General features: G+C 41.0%; 1 protein-coding gene across 2 annotated transcripts in view; it reads left to right on the top strand.

Moving 5' to 3' along the window:
• LOC134797423 (bone morphogenetic protein receptor type-1B) overlaps window positions 1-21,106 on the top strand; it is a 106,850-nt gene extending 85,744 nt beyond the window's left edge. The window contains exons 1-3 of one of the 2 annotated variants that reach the window (XM_063769650.1): window positions 12,867-13,173; window positions 17,470-17,657; window positions 19,132-21,106. In XM_063769650.1, the coding sequence (XP_063625720.1) occupies window positions 13,164-13,173; window positions 17,470-17,657; window positions 19,132-20,385 (1,452 nt within the window). In that variant the 5' untranslated portion in view covers window positions 12,867-13,163 and the 3' untranslated portion in view covers window positions 20,386-21,106. Of the gene's footprint in view, window positions 1-12,866; window positions 13,174-17,469; window positions 17,658-19,131 lie in introns of those variants that run through there. The other variant, XM_063769651.1, reaches the window with a different exon arrangement.
• The last annotated feature ends 3,813 nt before the right edge of the window (window positions 21,107-24,919 follow it).

The following is a 24,919-nucleotide window of genomic DNA, read 5'->3' as shown; positions in this document are numbered from 1 at the left end:
TTCTGCAATAATCATCAATTACACCAGTAATTGCTCCTCGGCCACCTTAAATCCTCTTTCTCAATAGTCTAATCTCGGGCGTGGGCGACTTTGACCTCTCACCGAGAGTGGGCGGACTTTCTACCGCAATCGGCCAGATTCGAACGACAGATCCAATGGATAGCGTGTTCAGTGCGCTATATGGCCGCCAAATGAATATGGAATGAAGCGTTAAATATGGTTTGTTTACATTGGATATGTATTTGGGTCCATTGGATAGCTTAGAGTTATGATGGCAACTTTATGACACGTTCTCGGGATACCGATAGCCCCCACGGTTTGATGCTAGCTTTGTCTGCTATTATTTATAATTTCTGCTCCTTTTATGTCGTGAGTTGGAGATTTATAGCCTGTGTTTTACAAGAAGCTTTTATAGAGTATTAATGGTCGTTTTACGTAACATATTTCATGACAGGTCCCACTATAATTTTCTACTTAGAGCCTCGGGCTCTATACGCTGCATTTGATCACCCATGTGCGCGATAATTGTAAGCAGGGTTTGTATAAAATATCTGTGACATTGCGACATCTGTCGATTAATCGTATTATATTTCACAAAGCGTTGACAAAAAAGGTAGTGTTTTTGGTCCTTCGAACCAGATCAAATGTTTTTTCTGACCATATCCGATTACCAACCGTTGCACGGTGAAGTAATCAGGCGTGCATAACCATATATCATATGTATTTTTTATCACCTTGTCGCATCGTATAAGGTTCCCTTGAAAGTTTTTTTTATTATAATAATCATATTACTAATTTACCTCAAGTGTTAATTCACCAATTTGCATAATATTAACGTCGACCAATTCTTATTTTACTTTGCGCTCTCCACCTTGTTATCTTAACTCATTTGTATTCGGATCTTTCCAAACCCATTTAACTGTTTCAAATTTCTCAAAATTTCTTTAGTTTTCAATGTTTTCATCAAATTATAATAGTAATGGGTGTCGTAGGTTGATATTAATGTGCTAGCGAGATGGTGCGGAAGTCGCCTACGCCAACGATTAAAAGTTCAAGCTATTCGAGACACCGGGGACCCGAACGGCCCCTGCTATTGTTTGTTTATACCACGTTTCACTTTATTATCATTTTAGTGGATTCCTAACGCGAGTTGTTTATGGAAGTGAACTCATTTCGTTAAACGGAGTTATTAAAATGCAAATGGAGTTGATGGCGTTGGGGCCGGTCCAATAGGGTTTTGATTGGGTGTGCGCTTGCATAGATTACGAGTAGATTCAGAATTGACAGTTTGATTCAAATGATTTTTAATTTGATTGTGGTGATCCTTCCTCCCAAGTCACCTTTCGCTCTGTGTTTAGTTAGACGTGAATCAAATTGTTTTAGCGGCCGTTTTTAACTAGCCATATTATTAAAGGGCTTTCGTGCCCACTCCAAAAATTTTGTATCATCTCATCATAAATATTAAAAACATTTAGACGACAAATTGACAATTTTATTTAGCGTCAAAAGTATGGTGTTTATTTGGTATAAATCGAAAAATAAATGATTGAAAAAGTGGTCCCTCTTTTTAGTAAACCAAAACTGTATCTTTATTTTTTTAATAAAATTTTCAAGCCATATGAGCGCTCTGCTCATTCACTTATGATCTTATTAGTTTTGTAACTCTAGCAGTGTAAGCTGAGACTCTTACCTCGCCCCAGGTGGTCCCTTAATGTCTCATAACCTACGCTTATGTTGAGCCCAGTTTTCTAAAACCTTTGTTTAAGGCCGCTTAAAAATCAGCTTAACTTAATCTAAGACTATTCCGGTTGGGTAAATCCAAATCGCTTTAAATAAATGTGTAATAATCTAGATTTATTGGCATTAACAATTATGTATTTCGTTAGATCGTGCACGATAGTTAGATAAAGGAATAACGCATTAAGTGTGTAAGGTTTTCGTACAATGACAGTGGTTTTTCGCTTGGGCGGCGCGTGCGGTCAAGAGTCGATGCGTGGGCGCACAGTTACAGCACGCATGATCCACGCCTACGACACCTTCAGAATATACATGGATATTGTAAAATGTTACTTCTAAGTACAACAATCAAGTTAATTACGCCTTTTGGGTACTGAGAGCAGATTTGACTTGAACTTTTGCTATTCTCTAAGTGTACTTAAATATGACGTTTTGATTTTTTTGCGTAGGTTGCTGGCAATGGCGGTGCATTTTATTTCTCGTTAAGTCATGCATTCCGGGATTTTTAAGTATATGACTATAGGCACCAGGGATGTTACGGAGCTCCGGTTCCGTTTCCGTTAAGGCGGAACTTCCGTTTGGTATTACACATCCGTTTCTGTTCCGGTTCCGTTATGTTTGAAACGGAAGTTATAACGGATGTCAATGCTTCGCGCGGCGGCGGCGTACATCAAAAACAAACAGGTTCATACCAGTCAGTCGCTCATCGCCCCGCTTGCCACGTGCTACGCTAATTTGTTGTTTGTTTGTATACTTTGTTGTATTCGTGTTATTAAAATTAAAATCGTATGTGTTCTGTTGTGTACTGACTACTGACTGTGTGTAGTGTGTGAGGTGAATGTCAGTGTGTAAAAAAACGCACAATAAAGCCGAAATCAAGTTCGATTTGGCACTATTTTGATGAAGTTAGTGGGGACACGGCTGAGTGTAAACTTTGTCTGAAGGTTTATTCTAGAAAGGGGAAAACGACTACATCGTTAAAAAGTCAGGCTCCGATTCTGGTTCCGGTTCCGTTTTCGGTTCCGTTTCCGTTTTCGGTTCCGTTAAACTAAATCGAAAACATCTGTTTCCGTTTTCGGTTCCGATAAAACCACATCCGTTACATCCCTGATAGGCACCATGGTTCAATCGAAATTTGAACAAGTACATACATAATGTGATGTTTTAATCTGGGTAAACGCTATTCGTATGTCTTACTTGAAGTTTACGATGACAAAGTGTTGCGGTAAAGATTTTCGTTGGTCGGCCCCACAGAAAGGAATGTTGTCACTACATAATATATAATTTGAATCGTAAATATAGGCTTGGCGTTTATAGATAATCTTACGTCAACTATATTATTTAAATGTCGCTTCGGTTACTTTAATATTAATAACTCATTTATTTGTAAAGCCCTAATAAATGCAAGTTTTTAAGGAAAAAACAGTAAGCACGCGTCGTTGCTGACGTATAGTTAAAAGTACCTATAGTGACGTATACCTAATTATAACTTATTATCTGTCCCGGTGCTTAATCAAAATTTCTGGTTTGTATCTTGAAATCATGTAACCCTGTGTCTGAGTAGGTAGGTGTAAAGTTTGTATTGAAATCTTTTCCTACACTCGTTAACTCGCCTACGATGCTTTTTGTATCGCCATTATACCTCGATTGTCCGGTGTCAATCAAACCTCTACATCAATATGACTGACATACAGAGATATTTGTATTTCTTTCACAGCATCATCGCCCACTGACATATCTTAATCTCGTAATCTTTACATTCATTGACAGATCATTAATTACTTACATACATTGACGCCTCGAAGTTGTTGTGTACTCAGAGTAATCTCTCGGATAGTCATATCATACAGCTATGAGTCTGTCAGTGTATCGGCAAACAATCACTTACAGGTATAACGTCGCGGTATTGTGTTTCAAATGCGTAGTCATTATTTTCCAGTGTAACTAGGAATCCCGGTTTTTCTACACCGTAAACAAATACGAGGAAACTCTGTAATAGTAACAGGTCTTGGTTTGATGGCCGCTTGCAACAGGCACTGTCTGGGCGCGTGACACACTTGACCAAAATAACCTCATCACAAGAAAAGCGTTATCGCGACAAGATATGCAGCCGCCTGATAGCCAGCGATAGCGGCCGCGCCCCTACAATTAAGATTATCCACCACGATTAAAAGATTACACGCCCTCAATTATTGCAACAGCTGACCTCAGTGGAATATTTTAGCTATCAAATCCAGGTTACATATATTTCTAACATCCAGAACAAAGTTGTAAATTGATCGGAATTTTGCAAATCAAAGGGCCGAAGTTAATTTGTTGTAACATTACGTTATCGGAGTGCATTGACAATTAGCGTAATCGGCGGCGTTCCGGCGCGTCGCGGGCGCACGCACGACTCATTCACAGATAATGCAACAAGTTTTGTTGTTGTTTTGGCACGAGTTTGAAATAGAACGGGGACCGTTATCGAACGCTATAATATTCGAACAGCTTGAACTTGTGCCCTCTGCTTACCCAACAGCGGTACCTTGTCGGTCAGTGTTGCCATTATTATGTCTTGGGTACGCTACGCCCTGAGGGAAGTTCTTTCTCATCATCGACGATATTAATATGTATTGATGCGTGTAATTATGTTTATGAAAGTATCGGTTAACAGATTCAATTGATGTTGCATGCAATTTTGAACTCAGTTTATACCGCGAATAAGATATTATAAGGGGCTGTCCATAAATTACGTCATCGATTTTTGACGATTTTTGACCCCCCCCCCCCCCCCCCCCCCTATAATCATCCAAAAATCATGCTTCAAATGACCCCATTTCCTCCTACTTCATGCTACCGTCATCCGATGTCCAGACCCCCCCCCCTAATTTGAAATGACGTAATTTATGAATAGCCCCTAAGTATTATAACTAATGACCTGGTACGAGTACTAAAGTACTTGACCAAAATTTCCTCTATTTTAAAATTTATAATTCACCAAAAACGTATGATATACATGCGCCACATCAGTATTTCTTTTGATTGCACAAAAGTAATTTTCAGAAAATGGTTTACTGCAGCATGCATACCTGTACTTTTTTAAAGAATATATAGGCAACTTGTACATACAGTTGGAAAGAATTGTCAAAGAAAATGTCTCATACATCCATATGAATTCGTTGCACAGCGAATGCTTAGTAGGCAATCTGTATCCCTACAAATTTTATTTTTATTTGAAAGTTATGCCAGAGTTAGTTTTGTCAATTGTAACTCTAATGATCCATTTTGCCGTGAACAGGCTATGTGGCATTCCTCACACGGCCACTGCAAATGAACCTCTAATTGAAAGACCAATTATTCCCCGATGGGAAACACTAATAAAGCGACACTAATTGCAAACGTACAATTGTTGCTCGAGTGTAGCAATAACGGGATGTAAAGCTTGCAAACGATTGTGTCCAACATCAAACAACTACTTAATAACAACACTTGTATGATTGGTAGACCTTACCTCGTTGCAATAACTAATAAGGTTTGCAAATGGTGAAATTACAGTGTCGAAGATGGCGATGGTATACTTAAAGCCCAAAACGTTCATCGAAAACGATCCTTTTATGAATCGATTTGAATAAACTTCAACCTGCTACCGAAGTTCGAGGATATTAGTGTATTAGTAATTTAATTTTGTCCATAATGTTACCTATTGCTTTTAGCTCTGTAATTCAACCAGTTTGCCGTCGTGTGCCCCGGTCAATCAAACGGGCATAAATGCATATGGCATAGGCCTTAACCCTTTACCAGGCCAAGGGATATATATTTCCCACATACGGCACTTCAAACATGCGTTCTATTTTCGATGAGTAAGACTGGCATTCTATTGTCATTTCTGAAATATCAGCCTGGTAAAGGGTTAAATTGGCAATAGCTGTTGTATTTACTGCTGTTGATAGATCATGATATTTTTTCACAGGATATTCTTAATTAAAATAACCACTATAAACTAAATTCTTATACTTACCGTTTCGCCTTTTATTAGACTTCAAATGAAATTATTATTTCCATCCTTAACTATTCTTCAATAAGTTAGCTGTTATTATGATTCCTTTGTGTTTGTTTTTTTAGATAAAACAAATACGACGAAGTACCTACATAGTTGCGCGTACGAAGTGCTAATAATCTCCAAGTGTTTGTCCAATTGCACTCAGCAAATATAATTATCAATAACTTCAAGTACAATAGATACGCTATTCAAGGCGTCATTCAGGTAATCTTGCTAACACGAGGAAAAAACATTCATTGTTTTCGAGGCCAGAAATGAACAATATTTAATTTTAGATTGTTTATGTGAAAGCGGTACCTAAAACAAAAGCAGACCTTTACAACTCATGAATGAGTAGGTAATGACATAATGACATTGCTATTGCTGGCTCAATGAATGTATCAATATGCATGAAATTCACAGAATTACCAATGAATGGCCTGAAATACAAAATAAGGATAATATTTTCAATAAGCATGAATCAGCGTATTTGTACAACTCATTGGTGGAAATAAATAATTGATCTCATTTGGCATGAAATTTCCTTTGGTTTTGGTAGTCATATTTTACTATTGACACGGAATAAGATGTACTATAATGCTATGTTATGTGTTTCCTCGTTTGAGTTGAGAACAAACACTTGACATTCAATAATGACATTATTGTAAAAATCGCTTTTGTAAATCAAGAAGTCTTCATCAGTATCAGTACCATCACCTATATGTGTTTGTATCTAACCTAAATAATCTGCCTCTATATTATTAATTGGATTAATTAAAGACTAGTTGGTTTTGTTATAAGGCCGTTAAATATTCGCAATAAATTGGATACGAAACGTAATGTATAAGCAAAAAAACAAAAACAATGGTTAAATGCAAAACAACTAGTTGAGCAGATTCAATGAGATAATAAAAAGCATACTTATAAATGTAAGTCCTATAATTGTCGTAAAAATAATTGATCGTAGCAGTAATCTTATTGTTCTAATAATAGCTGCAGTCATAAATAGTACTGATCACTTTGCCTGTACATATTTGTTAAAATAATATCAACAACCGCTACCAAGTTGGGTTCAACGAATGTCTCGATAGCAACATGTCAATATTGACACAATCCGCCGATGTGAACTTTTATCATTTACCTGACGTGAGAAATCTTTATCAATACGATATCCAGTTCAACAACCCAGAAGAAAGTTGAAATCTAGTGTGCTTAAATATAACCAACGTTTGAAACCGGCATGAAGTTGCTTTTGAACTGACCATTACGAGTGAGTGAGTATGCCTCAAAATTGCTTTAGAGTTTTGACACTCTTAACAGGGCCACAAGACTTGGGTTTTCAGTTTTTAGGGTTCCGTACCCAAAGGGTAAAACGGGACCCTATTACTAAGACTTCACTGTCCGTCCGTCCGTCCGTCCGTCCGTCACCAGGCTGTATCTCACGAACCGTGATAGCTAGACAGTTGAAATTTTCACAGATTATGTATTTCTGTTGCCGCTATAACAACAAATACTAAAAACAGAATAAAATAAAGATTTAAATGGGGCTCCCATACAACAAACGTGATTTTTGACCAAAGTTAAGCAAAGTCGGGAGTGGTCAGTACTTGGATGGGTGCCCGTTTTTTTTTTTTGCTTTTTTTTTTGTTTTTTTTTTTATATGGTACGGAACCCTTCGTGCGCGAGTCCGACTCGCACTTGCCCGATTTTTTAACCATCTGGTTACTCAGTTTGTCCCTTTTGTTATATGTCTACTATTGAATTGGGGCCGAGGAAAGCAGTAAATACGAGTTGTTTTAGCTGGTTTGAAAGGAACGCCTTTATTAAATTGGTTTTTACGAGTGCCTATCAAATATCAACAAGACAAAGCTTTGGAGTGGACTAAAACATTTAAGTAAATCGATTGGGGTCAATGTATCCTTTAGCCTTTAGCCCAAAAGTGGATTTAAATCTAATACATATGTGGCGTGGTAACAAATTCTAGTCTTTTAAGTTCGTAGCGTAGTTGTTTAATGGACTTTTCCGTTACTTATACTTACTTATCTTTCTGAAACGTTGTTATCTCTTAAGTTATCTATTGAAAAACAATATAAATATTAGACGCAATTTATGACTGTGTCTTCTAAATATCACACGGATTAATACGATTAAGATTACCATGACACGAGTTAAGATAGCCTCAAATAATGTTGATGGAATTATTAATATAATGATTTCCAATAACAGAAAATACCGCAAAGATAACGTAAAGGCTCTAATCGTAATCGCTCGACACTACCAAGACAACCACTGTTGTAAACTCGGAATTTTATAAAAGATCAGTTTTTTTGGGAGCTGATTTGTAATTGTGCACCTATGAGAAAAATTGCCAGTAGGCATATTTGGGTCCTAGATGGTTTCAAAAGATGCTAAAGTTAGCACAAATTGGTAATATTAGCCTTTGTGCATCGTTATCATGATAAGGTATATTTGGCAAGTCCGAGCATCACGAGCGTCGTACGTGACTCCTGCCACGGGCGGTTGTATTGTAATTAGTTGTAATTTATAATCTATCTACAATCACTGTAATCGCCGACACATGTTATGTTATCAATGAACTCAATACGGCAATTACTGAAACTAGGTGATATCATCAAGGACTTCAAGGAGCTCAGATATAGATACCTATATGTCTTTGTTTAATTTATATGGAACTAGCTACCCGCCCCGGCTTCGCACGGGTTAACAAATTCTACACCTAAACCTTCCTCAAGAATCACTCTATGGATAGGTGAAAACCGCATGAAAATCCGTTCAGTAGTTTTTGAGTTTATCGCGAACAAACATACAAACACACAAACAGACAGACACGGCGGGGGACTTTGTTTTATAAGGTGTAGTGATAATACGTGTAGTTATGTTTAATTTTCTACCGAGGAGGTCTATGAATCTTACGATAGCCTGGTGGAGGCCGCGGTAGGGTCACGCTCACCTACAACAATGTCTAACACAGCTTGCACAGTGATGTCAGTGATCTAGTGGTCATTAGTCAAAAAGGACAGGCCTTTTTTGCAGAATTTCATACAAAAATAGAACAAGAGCCACCATTTGACGGTACGCTCACGTATATCATGCTAAACTACATTTACCTAACAAAGAATATTTTAATTATTAGAAAATAGCAACTACATAATATATCTTAGAATACGTCACTCATATAAATTTTAGACGTTATACTTACATGACAAAAACAAACTCCAGAAAACAAACCTAAGATAGCAGTAATATCAACAGGTGCAAGAAAACATACAGGCGGGGTGACGGACTGCTATCGGACACCACCGTGCCAATATTAGAACAGCACGAGTGCTACGCAAATTGTGCAGCAAACATTACGACCACAATCTCGCGTACCAGTACTAACGGCTATTAACTAACCACTGATAGACCTTATGTATTTAGAATAAGGTTTACGAATTGCCAGTGTGTCGATGGTACTAGACCTTCCGATAAAGCCAGTCAGCAATAAATGTCCAACGTATCAATAACATAAAGCTTAGGCAGACGTCATAAAACTTATGGATAGCTATAAACTTACTTATACTTCTTGTTTCAATAAATTTAAGTTTTGTTGGAAATAGGAAAAAAACGCTTTTATGACCCATTGAAATCGTTACCTTTTTGTTACGATCAAACTTGAATGCCTCGTATAGAAGAAAATAGAAAAAAAACTTTTATTCAGAAGGCATTGTAACCGCTACAACAGTGACTATTAAATCCTAAGGTATAAATCAATAAAAACGTTTGTTGGTTATTCAAAAATATAGTAGATCCCCCTATGTCATTATAATATGAACCGAAACACCTTACGGCAGAAACGAAATACCACCACTCGAGATTAAGGGTGTGTAAAAACTATTACGTAACCTGCGTTTAACCTGATACTCCTTAATCCTTAGGGGCACAAAAAATGGACCCTGCCCCGAAACACATTCTCGCGCAAGTGGACATTCGACTCGAGAAAACCAGTATAACTTTAGCCTATCAGTCAAACAAAATGGAAGATGATGTTTCTGAATTATGCTGGTTTATCTAAGACGAATGCTCGGTTGCGGTTGGGATGTCATAGGAATAAGATCGGCGCGGGCGCAGGGAGGCGCGGGGCGCGTGGCACCTCCGAGGCGCGCCACGCTGCCGCCGAATAAATTACTCCCTATCGCCCCGCTCTCCCCGCCCGGGACTCTTATCGATCGTGTAGGATTATCCAGAGGTCGCATGGGCTTGACCCCTGGACCTGGACCTTACATGATCCGAACGGAATGCCATTTGCACGGTCACGACAATTTGTAGTCAAACAGAATTGTAACATTGTTGTATAGTATGTTTACACTGAACGCAAATTGAACTGCTTTTAATGAGGCTCCACAACATGGATGTCATCGTATTTTAGTGAAAAGTAACGCTATTGCAGAACTATATAAGATTTGCGATGCTATGAGCTTTCGAAAATGTATGTTGAATTGCGCCTCTGTTTATAACTCAATTGCGTCGTATCCATACCGAACATGATGCATGTAGATATCACAGAATGATATCAATAGCGAGCAATAATGTTTGATGTCTGTTAAATCTTGATATATGGGCCTTTTATAGTTACTCCGAAACATTAAATCGGACACATCGTGTATAAATTGTCTAAATTGACACAGTGGCAAGCTAACTCGTGTCGCTATCGTATAGTATCGACATGCAACCCACTCGCGGCGAACACTGTGTGAAAGTTGTACCTGCCAAGCGTCGGACGATTTGTACGCGCGATGTGATTTATAGATTTAATCGCCATGCTCTGACGAGCTTTTGATCGGCTCAAATGTCGTCGCACTTCCCATGAGAAAATGTCAGGCCTTTATAATCAAAGTGGACTGATGATCTGGTCAAGATCGCAAGAACCGTACGTAGTTGCGTGTAGATCGTTGCCTCTACAACTGATCTCTATTAGTGGGTCTTCCTGACAGTAGCGTCCTGAGGGTCTTTCAGCTCTCACTGGGAGCAGAAAGTCATTGAACTTTTACAGAATGGTATTCAATGAACACCTAATTGTTTCGCTTGAAATACCGGTTGAGAAATGGGCCCGGGTCAGGTGTATTAGTCAACGTCAACTCAGTAACTCGGACATCCTTAAACTATTCGATCGTTAACCATATTAAGCTAATAAACCCTATTATTTGCAAATCAATGCCCCGAGAACAATAGCACCGTATTGAGCGTGTAATTGGAATTTATAACGACTATTTGCATTCGGTTTGGCAATCGTCACTAGAATCTCCGATTCGATCGGTACTTGACGCGAATTGGGCCTTGGGATGCATTAATGCAATATCTGGCATTCTATCCCATTCGCTTTCAGAGCTCAGGCGAACGCATGTTCAAGCTCTTAGGAAGCTACCGCTTAATACATACTCGCAAAATGTGTGTTTGGCAAAACCCTCGTACGTCCTCCTCCTCCGCCCGTCCTCGGTCTTTAACACCCTTAAATTCCTTTTGGTCGGGTGGTCCTTGCAGAGATTTCCTAGGGCCCTAGCCCTAGGGCTAGGGCCGAGTCTGTGCTGAGATTTAGCAGCTCTCTGGGCAGTGCCCAGTCACAGTCACCAGCCTGGAGGCCTAGTGCCGGACAATCTCGTGGAGGTGTGGGTTTGTGAATGGCTGGAGTTCCATGAGCTTTCGAAAATGTTGTTCTTTGAACGGCGTGGTGCGAAATGGTGTTGTTCTTTGAACGGTCGTACATAACCGATGCAAAACGATGTCCGTGAACGTTCCTAGCTTTTGCTTTTAGTCCCTTCAGAAAACTTCCAGTTTTCGAAATATCTCAAAGAAGAGTAAAAAAAAAGAAACAAAATTTGCAAATGCGAATATTGGTGAAAAGGTCACTGCGCAATTTTATTTCACCTGAACGTTTGACTCGTATACACTCGGTAAGTGCTTGGGAATACATGACCTGCCGGCCTTCATTGCAGCAATTGGTCGAGGATCGGGCCAAGACGTCCCACGTGCAACATATGGTCGTGAGTGCGCTTTTGTAACTCGCGAACACCTTCGAGAGAACAATGTCATAATAGACTTTCAGGTTTTATGTTTGTGGACGTTTTTCGTTCGAAGAAGCCATGCAAGTCATGCATTTTCGAGACATGATCGAACCATATCTGCGTCTACCAACGCCTTACAGGGCAACCAGTTCCCCACGCAAAAGCAAGTCTATTGATTAAGCATTTTGTACTCGGCTGTATGAGGTGGAGGTGGCTGTGCTCTAGTATGGCATGACCCCACAATATGTAATATCTATTCATAAACGATGGTCATATCTCAACTGGCTGGCCTATGCAGAAGTTGTTCGTTGGCTTTGTGACTAGTCAAACTCTCTACAGCTTCGACGGAAACGAACAAGCTCAAATAAGTCATTCTAACATTTAACAACATGTCGAACGGCTATCGCTGTTGCGATTAACAACTTCGTGGATCGTGATTAACCAAGAACCGTAAGGTTTCATCGACAGAGTTGACATGATAACACGTGGGATGCGACTTCAAAACGCATCGTCGCTCGTAAAGAATGCCAACTTCGGACATATGTTTATAAACTGAAAACATTACCAACTTTATGTCTTCCGTCAGAATTTTAATTGAGTTTATTACACTCTTTTAACAGCCTGCCGAATAAAATGCTTTTTGTATAATAGCTCATTATATTAAATTAGTGGAAACATTTACTCTTCTAATTGTCTTATCTAAAAGTTGCCCAATTATAAATGAATTATGAGTACTTTTCCTGCTACCAGTATAATCTCCTCTTTGTCTCGACAAAGAGTTAATTGTGTTGCTCGATAACCCGTTTTAAATTCAGTGGCCTGATACAATTGGGCGTCGCGACGAGATCGCGTAGAACGGTCGCATTTAAACAAGCTCGACGCTCATCTATCGCAGTATCTTAAGTGATCTAAACAGAATGCGTTATCTCGACGGCGTCAATGAATCGCATGCACTCGCGTGGATCAGTGATGCCTGACATGGATTGTGGCCGGGCGACTGGGTCGCTTTATCTCCGTAGTCTCCGTACTCATGCCGTGGGTGGAGACGTAGCGTAGAGGCTGTGCTGTGCAGGGGTGCATGCATAGTGCACGCGCGGGGCGCGGGGCGCTCCGGCCGCGCGGACCGGCCTCCCGTCATTCGTGCCGCACCCGCCGAACGAGCGAGACGCGCGTTTCGTTAGATTGTGTCGCGAAGTTCGCCACTCCCGTGAGACGGCGTGTGTTGTGACTGACTATAAACTTTGTGGTGTAAAAATAAAGCCGGCGACAGACGGCGGCGTCCCGGGTTATATTTAAATGATAGCGCGGACTCGGGGCCGGGCTCGCCTCCACTCGTCGACGACATGAGGCTAAGTAAGTGCGACGCCTTCGTCCGACACCTAGACTAGATCATGCATCTAGCCCTGCTCGAGTCACGACCGCGAGGGATCCTGTGCAATGCTCCAATCGGATTAACTTCCCATGTACTTATAATGCGACCTGTTGTAGACGTTACTGCATCGCCACAATCAGTGTTGTGTTTGTTTCATGTGTTTTGCTACAACTACAATGTTGGACGACTCGTCATTTTCTCATTTCTCAGTAAAGGCGAACTTTAATTAATTCCGCAAATAACATTCATTACTCCGGGTTATGCGTCATCCATACCTTGCAAGTTATTTTCATAATTATCATAGTCTTATGGACACTTACATCCTGTTCACGGATCTAGTGGTATGCTGCAACACATGAGATCCTTCTTAGCAATTAGTACTTCTATCATGCACACAGCCGTGTTTACATAATCTAAATGGCACTTAATTGTCAAGATACCTTTAAAACCAATATCATATCATAAGTGCATTAAACTGTTCACATTCCAATATAATGGCCAATATATTCAATTTAAATTGAATTTCACCGAAAGCTATAGAAATATTCCTATTGTTGTTTTTACGGAGCTGTATCGGTCGAATCTCGAGGTGGCCGGGCCTACCTGTTGCCCGCGCCAAAAAACAACCATCCTTACACGGGCCCTCGGCAGATGAGTTCGTCGCCATCCCTACTCGCTTTTATACGTATTCCATTTTTAATGGCGTTCTATTACTTATGTTAGACATTTATGATGATTAATCTGGAGGTTTCTTGTATTTTATTAACATTGAGATTTTTGTTGTATCAATGTGAAAGGTATGATGAATTTTTACCTGATGATGCTGCTCCTGCACGTCTATTTAACAGAAAATTGTCAGAACATAAGCTGAGATTCAGTTTGGAATGGATCTTGAAAGAGATCTAAAGACACTTTGTAAAATAAAAGTATTTGCCCTCCTTCCTTTCTGCCATATGTCACACTAGACTAGATATCTACTAACGTGTATCAAGTTTAAATCTTAAGGAGAGGAAGATACGTAGCATCAATCAAAAATCTTTAAAGACTAGAAAGTATGATTAACGAAACGTAATTTGCTTCAATTTGCCATACAAGTTGTTCGAGAGAACTGTGCAAACTATAGTTCGCCATCTGTATCTTTTGCGCGCTAACATATTGCCCTCGAAGCCACGTTCACATTCACACGCCATCTTAATGAAGTCCATTCCAGCTGATTAGGAAATCACTATGATAGCATAATTGCCTGATGTCTGGATCGAGATTGGCAGGGCGCGCTAATCGGCCCTTGTTTATTTGCATAATATCGCTTGTTGTAATTACTGTGATCGCCACGACCTGTCGCGCCAATAAACGGTCTTAATTGCAGCTCCGCTAATTGATTTTTCATTCATTGGCCATCGATGTAGTTTTGGTCTCCGTAAGAGAAAAATCTAGCATCAACATGGCACGTTGTCCAATAACGTCCTATTCCTTTCTTTTTTGGGCCAAGGCAAGCTGAATAATGATAAACCATAAACCAATACGTTTTAATGCAAAATTAAATATTAAGATTAAAAGGGATAGAGAAGAACACACGCTAAGTTTACCATTCCGATTGCAAAATAATTCTAATCCCATTCAGATTAGGGTACTAATTTATACGGTGTAAAATCTGGTGCTCTACTGAAGTAAGTAAGTACCTATAGGTACTTAGATAGGTAGAAGAAGTTGTTACTCTATCATCAAAAAGAAAAGTTAACTAGTATTAAAATTGTTTTAATCTTTATATCTGTAGTGGTCATCATTATATTACAATAAGAACTATCTTATTTTCGTAAACAAATAAAATGGAAAGTTACCTATATTATATTTCTGTCTTGTCTACCTACTGATGTACTTATAACAGTAATCTCAAAGCTGCTTACAAATAATTGTGAACGGATGTAGGAGTAGGTAAGCCATTAGATTATTCCATCGTCATTTTGTCAAAGCGGCAAAAGATTATGCTGTTCAGCAAAGTTGATTTTTTCAGGAGCAAAGGTATCCCTGAGCCCAGCGTCCTAAGTTCCTGTTTCTTCCATTTCTTCCTAATTCTCACGAGTAGTTTATTGAGTATGAATGGCTGGTTTTCCTCAAACCATCCTGTTCAGTTCACAGATGTGTCGACTTGGCACGCTCGCACTGTGTTGTAATGCTATATAACTCATAGTTCAGAAAGAGTTAATTACCAGACTTCCACGTTGACAGTGGCTGTAGCTTGTATGCAGTCTGTTTTAAAATTTAATTTGACATGATTTACTTGCCTTGATGCTAATTCGGAGCAGGCGCCAGAGCTGAAATCATGTGCTTTTACGTCAACGGCAGTTTAAGGATTTTTCTCAAAAATGGACGGCAAAGTCGACTTTGCCGTTTAAAAAATAGGTCGCGAAGCGCGTAGTTTATGGTCAGTCAAAAATTAAAAAGTTAAAAACATTGCAGTCTCGATTTTGGGACTGCAATGTTGCATACAAATTCCATTATTTGTCGAGTTCCAAACTTTTTAAAAGTTGAAATGGCCATATCAAATGAAGGCACAGGCCCATTAAACAGCCAAACGGATGATTAGTACCGCGACTATTTAGCTGTCTCAAATAGGTTGACGTATTTTCGGCAGAAAAATACACTTCTATTTTTTTTATAAAAAAAATAAAAAGGCGGCAAAGCTAATTTTTTCAATTGTTTCTACTTTTTTCTGTGAAAATATATACGTAAGAACGTGGCTTTTGTAAAATATTCCTATTATATTTATATTTCATGCACCATTTATGAGAAAAGCACTATATATGACTCGGCTGGAAGGCTACTTGCTGGCTTCGGATTCAATTAAACGGACTCCCAAGGTCGTCCGTTTAAAACGAATCCTCAGCCTGCAAGTAGCTACTTCCGAGCCTCGACAATAATGTACTATTTCTTTAGGGAAGGTCTACAGCAAAAGGCAATCCGTCTGTGGCCATATAAAGAAATTAGTACTGTCCTCTTAAATTTATTGTGCATGTGATTATGTGTAAGTACTTATAGTATGTGCAAAAGGTACCTACTACTTATGGTTCGCAGTTGAAAATAAAATTGTCTTTAAGAAAACTTAATGATGGCAATTTTACATCGCAGGTGTTTTAATTTTTGTTTAAGGAATAATTACGTAATTACTGGTTAATCAAGTAATCACCTGAGAATACATGCTTTCTTAGAAGATTCTAGATGTGTTATAAAGAAATAATCGCCGTATCTAGATAGCCTGCGATAATCTCGTCACTTTATAGTCGACTGTGATTACATTGAATGCGCTCGCGGATGTGACGTGAGAGCATGAATGTCATGCTGAATTAATTGCAGGTGCAAACGAATGGTTCTGATATCATCCACGTAAACAGAACTAATTTGATGCGGTGTGTCTGTAAACCGTATTCTAAAGTCGAGCGCAGGTAAACATGTTTCGATTTGAAAAATAGTTGATATAGAGTCTGTATATTTTACCGGTACAGTGTTTGTAATAGGTACGGTCACAGACTTTAATTGTTGATCCGTTTAGGGTTCAAGCTAATTGGGTTGTCAATATTAACGGTATGAAATGTCCAATGTAAAGTGAACCCCAAATGGCTCAACAATATCCGTGACTGTACCTACAATATATAGTATAGGTAGGTATATACCTAGTTTTTAAAATATCGGTGAATACATGTACTATAACGCCTAAAAATAAAGTGATCGCGACAGTACATTATCCATTCATCCTAGACCTAACAGTGGCGGTAACTGTTGTGGAAATCTAATGTTTCCTGTTTACCGTGTAAAAATTCTGGAAATCGATTATGTGGATATTTGTGCCAGTTTCTGGGTTATCCCCAAGAAACGTCCGGTTGCCAAATTACAGATAACCTTTGTATTGAGTTGTATGAGATAATAAATAAGAATGTTGACTTATTTATGTTGAATTTTATAGGGAAAGAGGATGAGAAACACATTTACTTATTTTAGTTATTATTCATACATCTAATCTGCGACGTAGCCATCACTTAGTACGAGGTATTTTAAGCACGCTTTAGTAATTTACGACTTCGAATATCATGCCTGCATTTACCTTTTCCTGCCTATACTTAACATATATATCATATATACTAGTTTAGTTTACCGCAATACAAATAAGAATGTAGTAGGTACCTAAAATTAATAGGAACACTATGTTCCTAGTGATTCCATAAGAAAAATATTACTCATGCATTTCGCTCGACCAGTTGCTCACGTTTTGCTTTTTTTTCCAGGCCGGGGCATAGTCTGCGAGTGCGCGGGCGCGAGCGCGTGCCCGGACGGCTCCAACAACGGCACGTGCACCACCCAGGTCAACGGTTACTGCTTCGCCACCGTCGAGGAGGTGGAGACGGACGCCGGGCTGGTCGAGCTCGAGCGCACCGCCGGCTGCCTGCCGCCCGACGAGTCGGGGTTCATGCAAGTGAGTACCATCTTTGTCGTATCCTCATGAGTCTCATGACTGTGGACACTACACCGGTGCTATCCAAGCCGCTGTTTTTCGGCCCGGTGTATGTCTGTAATGCGGCTTAAGACTCTGACTCTGACGTTATTCTGTCCGCCCAACGCGTGGCCATACGTCCATCCCTACGCTTCTTTGCCATGCGGCCAGTGATCTAGAGTTTTTCCGGACTATCTATCTGGTCCTGTTATGCTCGTATGGCCGAAGAAACTAAGTACGCGTTGGGTGCAAACAGTGGAGACTTGGGGAGCCTCGTTTTTATGTTGAGTTTGTCGAGAATTGATGCATTAAGTAGCACTGCCACCAAACTTTGCAGGGTCCAAGCCGGATCGAACTGAAACCCATCTCCTACGCATTAACGATCCCGGGTTAGTGCTAATACGAACCCTTTTTTATCGCATCTAGCAGAATAAAATTGATCGTAAAACGTGCCGTGTTTCAGAGAGAGAGAGAGAGAAAATACTTGTAGTAATTATTTACATTTAACAGGTATTTTTAATGACATGACGATATTCCTGACTTAGTACTTTTGTAACCTGCATAAATATTAGTCTTCTCATCAAATCTTCGTCTGCGACGGAAAATTACATACATTTGTTGATATTGCAAGACGTAACTAGGACATAGCCAGACTGACGTTTACATGGCTGATGTATATAAAACTGTGCACACACTTTAATCACAAACAACCTAGCTACGCCGATAACGATAAGATTGTGTAACACGCCCGAAGATATATATTACTCGTGTACACACCGCGTCTAAGTCTAATAAGGTTTTAGTTTGTTATTTTTATCAAAAAATACAATATCCATCCGGAGGAGTATTTCCGGGCATGTGAAGCACAAAGCACCTACGCTGCGCCGCTTTGTATAGATTTTCTTATTCTTGTTAAGAGCCAACAGGAGTGGTCATTCCTCCATACAAACGTACTCCTCGTTTTCCTCCGTGGTTTTTGAAGTTAGAGCAATGATTTTTTCAACACAGATTTATATTGTCAATATCTGTGTCGGACCGTTTTGCTTTTTTTGATTTTTTGTTTTTTAAGGCGCTAGAGCCCTTCAAAAATGGCCAAAATGGCCCAATTGACTATGGCGCAATGAGAGCCGTGGTATTAAAAACTGATATCAATTAGCCAAAAAATCAAAACGTTCCGACACAGATAATTTCATAATCATTTAGATTTCCAAATTTGGTTACGATTGGTTAAGTTTTGGAGGAGGAAACAGGAGTACGAAACCTCGATTTCTGAGTTTTTTACGCAGGACTTTTCGCCTTGTCCTTATCGCACTAGTTTTAGGAGCCGCTTCCGTTAGCGAGACGGGTATATTTGCCTAAAATGTTTAAACCTCAGCTCCTGTTTCGTGTTAAATAACCTATGCCTGTAGAGACGTCGCACGAGCGGACTCTAATCGATGTCTTTTTTTATTTCCAGTGTAAAAGCTCACAAGTGCCGCACAGGCACCCGAAGGTCATCGAGTGCTGCAACGAGAGCGACCTGTGCAACAGGCGGCTACAGCCGCGGCTGCCCACGTACGCGTCGGGCACGGAGCCGCCCGGGCTGGAGCCGACGACGGGCCCGCAGCCGTCGCTGCTGGTGGCGGCCGCGCTGTGCGTGGCGCTGGTGGCGTTCCTGGCCGCCGCGCTGCTGCTGTGCCGCCGCCGCCGCCGCGCCGGCAAGCGCCCGCCCTCGCCGCCCGCCGCGCTCGCCGCCGAGATCAGCTCCGGCTCCGGCTCCGGCCTGCCGCTGCTCGTGCAGCGCACCGTCGCCAAGCAGATCCAGATGGTCGAGTCCATCGGCAAGGGCCGCTACGGCGAGGTGTGGCTCGCGCGCTGGCGCGGCGAGCGCGTCGCCGTCAAAGTCTTCTTCACCACCGAGGAGGCCTCCTGGTTCCGGGAGACCGAAATATATCAAACCGTGCTGATGCGCCACGAGAACATCCTCGGCTTCATCGCCGCGGACATCAAAGGGACCGGCTCCTGGACTCAGATGTTGCTCATAACGGACTACCACGAGCGCGGCTCGCTGCACGACTACCTCCAGACGGCGGTGCTCGACCCGCCGGCGCTGCTCACGATGGCCTACAGCGTAGTCGCCGGCCTGGCGCACCTCCACATGGACATCTTCGGCACCAAGGGCAAGCCGGCGATCGCGCACCGCGACATCAAGTCGAAGAACATCCTCGTGAAGCGTAACGGCCAGTGCGCCATCGCGGACTTCGGCCTCGCGGTCCGCTTCGTCGCCGAGCGCGACGAGGTCGACATCGCGCCCAACACGCGCGTCGGCACGAGGCGGTACATGGCGCCGGAGGTGCTCGCCGAGACGCTGCAGGTGACGGATTTCGAGGCGTTCAAAATGGCCGACATGTACTCGCTGGGGTTGGTCCTGTGGGAGATGTGCAGGCGGTGTGCGGCGGGCGACAGGGCGCAGCAGGTGGAGCCCTACGCGCTGCCGTACCACGACGTGGTGCCGTCGGACCCCAGCTTCGACGACATGCATGCGGTGGTGGTGGTGAAGGGCATGCGGCCGCCCATCCCCTCCCGCTGGGCGCGGACGCCGGCGCTGGCCGCGCTGGCGGCGCTGATGGCGGAGTGCTGGCACCACAACCCGCCCGTGCGGCTCACCGCGCTCCGCGTCAAGAAAACACTCGCTAAATTCCACGCGGACTGTGACGTCAAACTCGTGTGATTGTGAACGCGGACTATACGAGAGACGCCCCGAAGTGACCATTAGTGTCGGCCGACTGTGTCGTGTTACGTGTTGAGTTCCTCAGTTCTATTTATTTTTAATTCGCGTCGCCGAACTGACCACCGTCTTTAATCTCAGTATTGTTAAGTTTTGAAGCGGCTCATATACCAGTGACTGGAGCGTCGAGCCAGAATCTCTGTACATACGACTGGATGTAGTTCCGTATTTAGTTTCGTTTTATTACCTGTTGCGTTCTCGCCGATACCGTCTCTTCTACGCTGTAGAAAACGGAAAGAGACAGCGTGTTTCTTATCTAAATGTATAAAATATTTTATGGTATCGACGATAATGTAATGCGTCTTAGTTATCCACGAAGGAAAAATGATGCGAATTCGTTGTCTTCCGTTATTGTAAGCGATGCCACAGAACAAATTATACAAAACCTCTATAACAGCGGTCACTAATTTCAACATGTAATTAACTGGACTCGTTATAATATATACATTGTAAATAGTATATTGTATAATTTATTCTGTGGTTATTATTGGCGTGCTATACGATCAAGATAGCGATAGTTCAAGACTGTGGATCAGGTAAACCCCTGATCTCATGTTGACCACTATCAATCCATTGGTCGTATAAACGTCTATCGACCACATTCTGAAACGTATAATTGATGTATCAGTATCATACCTAACACTCGCTTTAAAGTTGAGCTAAATATCTACAACTGAACTGCTAGCATGAGTTGCGTTCTCGCGCGCGACTCCATACATCTAGCGCGACTTCAAGTATGGACTCGCGCGCGAGAACGCAACTTATGCTAGACTTATGATATTAGCATTAAATGTTCGTTTCTAATAAGGTCTGTATAGTGTCGGCAGCTCAGCAATACTCACGTTTAAGTTTCTATTCGTAATATGTTTGTGAGAGGCGGGACGTAATGAAATTGTGATATTTTTGACAATAACTATGTCTCCAATACGAAATGTTTTGTACAGTACCTCATTATTTTTTGAAAATGCCTTAGCAACGTTTTATTTTAAGGATTCCTCTCGGGGTTGCTCGTAATTTTGGATGAACATTGAGTCAGATATTGCCCTACTTTGTTGGTTTTTAAGTAATATTCTGTGATTATAACACGTTAAAATATGTATATTATGCTACAATGTAATCGCTAATATTTTACGAAAAGATCCCCAGGGAAAGGCAGTCTGTGAGAAACATACTGTGACAGGAAACATTAGCGCAATAATGGATCTGTGCAAAACAGCTGAAGTTTTAGCTCTAAATATTGACAATATTAGGAAGAAAATGTAAGAACAATTAGAAAAAAACAGGAGTTAATTAGGAGGCAAAGCAGCAAGAAATGTTAAGGCAGAAGCAGTTAGAAGAAAAATAGAACAACAAGCTAAGGCAGGAGAGATTGTTCATATCGAGAAAAGTTTAACAGAGCAACCTAAAAAATCACAACCAATGTTTTATTCCCAAACCAACTACAACTACTGCCAAGAATCTAAAAAATAAGGTTTTTAGATCAATATGAAAACCAATATAAAATATTGCTTGAATATTAGAATGTGAATGAATAGGTAGATCTAATTTGACAGCCAGAAAGTTGTAAACACTCCAGTCAATGCCATATCTTCTGTAAGTAGAATGCACATGAAAGACAAATGTGACAAATTGCTAATAAAACTTCCGAGATGTGATCAAATTTTAGATATTTATGTCACAGCAACACAGCATCCTCAGTCACCTATTAGGCAATCTCTAGCTATTCGGCAAGTAGGTCAACTCAGTTTTCAAATACAAACTGAAGCGTTCGCACATGTTTTGTTTGCATATAAATATCTTTCTTTTACTTTTAGGCCAATCAAATTAGATCCACAAAAAGAGTTTTGTGGAATTAATTTCCAGCAAGCTGGAAATCGTTCATTTGGTCCTAAATGCGTGTAAATCGTGTAATCCAAGTTTTCGCAATCCCAGGAGGTGTGCATAACTTTTGGAAGCCTTGGGAGATACATTTTTCCTTGGATTGCCAAACCACTCGATTACACGCATTTAGGACCAAATGTAGATATTTGAACGATTTCCAGCTTGCTGGAAATTAATTCTTCGAATAAATCTAATTTGATTGGCCTATTTGTAATAAAGTATACCTAGTAAATATAAATTAATCTTAATATATTTTATGCAGACGAATCATGTGTATCTAAAATACTTAGTAATGAAACAACCGAGAGGGATCCTTCAGACTAATGAATTGTACTTAAAATGAACAAACTGATGAAAAAGACTAAATATTAGTGAAGTATTAAAGACTTGATAATGTGCAGTGTCTTAGGAGATGCCTTCGCCATGTGTAGTATTAACATATTATAGTCCGTCGCGAAGCGCTTGGTAACAAAGGTTTTACCGTTTAAGATGAGTTGTGATAAACAGACAAACAGTTGCATTTGATTTTAAATGTTCCGATACCAAGAGTGTCATAAAGCTGAACTTAAGGGCTATAGGGTTCTCTCTTAATAGCAAATGCTTACTATTTTCTATGCAAATCTGGATCATGTCATGAAGTTGAGCCGTCGTGGAAGACCTATTTATTATGTCTCATTTTGACCTATTTTGTCAAAATTCTTGAATTTTGGTGGTTAAATTGTTATAAAACTTCTAAAACAAAACTTAATACACTCTTGCGGGCTCAGCACGGTTCCATTTTTATCGACTATCACTATGCGCGTCCCTTTCGCACTTACGTACTTGTTAGAACGTGACAGGCATGGTGACAAGGGATAAAAACGCGACCGTGCTAAGCCGCCTGGTCCCGAAGTGCCTTTGCAATTCTGAAAAAAACAATTATAAAAATGTAAATTAAAATGATAATATAAAATTAGGAAAGTATGTTGTGAAACCAAGCGCAAGCGTAGCATTTACTGGCGCATATGCGCGTGTACATTGTTGTAAATATAGCGGTTAAATAGTTAAGTTACGAATAAAATATTAATGGACGTATTCTACTTGTTTTCTTTTGTGACGACCCGACCTAATAGGTTACAGAAAGGCTAAGAGTTGAGTCCTAAGGGTATACCTGCTACAGCAACATGTTAATATGGTAAGTGGGACACAATCACACAGTCCTCGGAGGGTCTACCTATCACTCTTGCATATTCGAGCGATAGAGGCAAATTTCGTGTTTCGCGGTATGCCCAGTGGCCTATCCCACAAAACTTACAATTACAATTTTACAAGTGTCAAGGTACAAGTTTGTAATAATACAAATGTTGTTGTTGTTGTCTGTCCTAGGGCACCCCGGAGGTGCATAGGGCCTCCACAAGATCCTTCCACGCCTTCCTGTCTTGAGCAACCGTCTTGGCCTCGTTCCAGTTCAGTCCTACGGCTGTCAGCTCGTTCTCTACGCTGCGCTTCCAGGTGTGTACAGGCCGTTTGCGGGCTCGCTTCCCGCCCTGAGGCCGCCACTCGAACGCGATACTGGCGTTGTTCGTATCTCCTCTTCGCAGGGTATGACCGATCCATCTCCACTTCCGCAGCGCTACTTCTTGGACGATCGGAGGATGTCGGCACATACTCCACAAATCCTCATTTCTTATAGTCTTCGGCCAGAATATGCGGAGGATCGACCGGAGGGACTTATTGACAAACACTTGTAGCTTGTGTGTCAGCCCTTTTGTCACTCTCCACGTCTCACAGCCGAAGAGCAGCACGGACTTGACGATGGATTCGAAGAGGGAAATTTTTACGCGGCGAGTGAGAACATTTGAGTCCCAGACAGGCTTGAGTTGAGCAAATGCAGCTTTTGCCTTCTTAATTCTGCTCTCGACGTCTTCGTCTGCACCTCCCCGACATGTTAGTGTACTGCCGAGATATACAAACTTGGAGACTGATTCAAGGCGATCGTTTTTGAGCAATAAAGGATCCGTACAATCTGATTTTACTCGCATGTTGACAGTCTTCCGTCGGTTGATTCGCAGGCCCATGGCTTCAGCTTCCTCTTGAAGGCTCTCAAGTTTCGCTTTAAGATGGGCTAACGATGGCGAAATCAGCACGATGTCATCGGCGTAATCAAGATCATCCAGTTCCTTAGTACCCCAGTTAATGACTCTTGGTGTTTCGATCACTTTCCTCATCACGTCGTCAAGAAGAATTATGAATAACAGCGGTGACAGGAGGCATCCTTGCTTCACACCGGCAGTTACACTTATAGGCGCTCCCATTTCCTTTTCATGTATCACCCTGCATGAGCTCCCTTCGTACAAGGAGCGGATTATGCGGATGATACACTCGGGTATACCCCTGCGATGCTGATGCGTACCACAAAATATACAAGTAACAAATTTGTAGTGGAAAATTCATACAAATATGTAAATTGTATCGAAAAGTCTACAATTTATTGTATCACAAAACTTACCATACGCTACATATCTTTTCCGGAAAATGTACAAATTTGTAGCTGACAATTGTTTTGTGCTACAGGGCTTGAGGGGTGGGCGGTCAAACCCGATAAGTCGAGACATTT

The sequence above is a fragment of the Cydia splendana genome, chromosome 15 (assembly GCF_910591565.1).
Source record: "Cydia splendana chromosome 15, ilCydSple1.2, whole genome shotgun sequence".
NCBI classification, from domain to species: domain Eukaryota; kingdom Metazoa; phylum Arthropoda; class Insecta; order Lepidoptera; family Tortricidae; genus Cydia; species Cydia splendana.
Note: the sequence above shows the minus strand (reverse complement) of the source record. Positions and strands in the feature narration are given on the sequence as shown.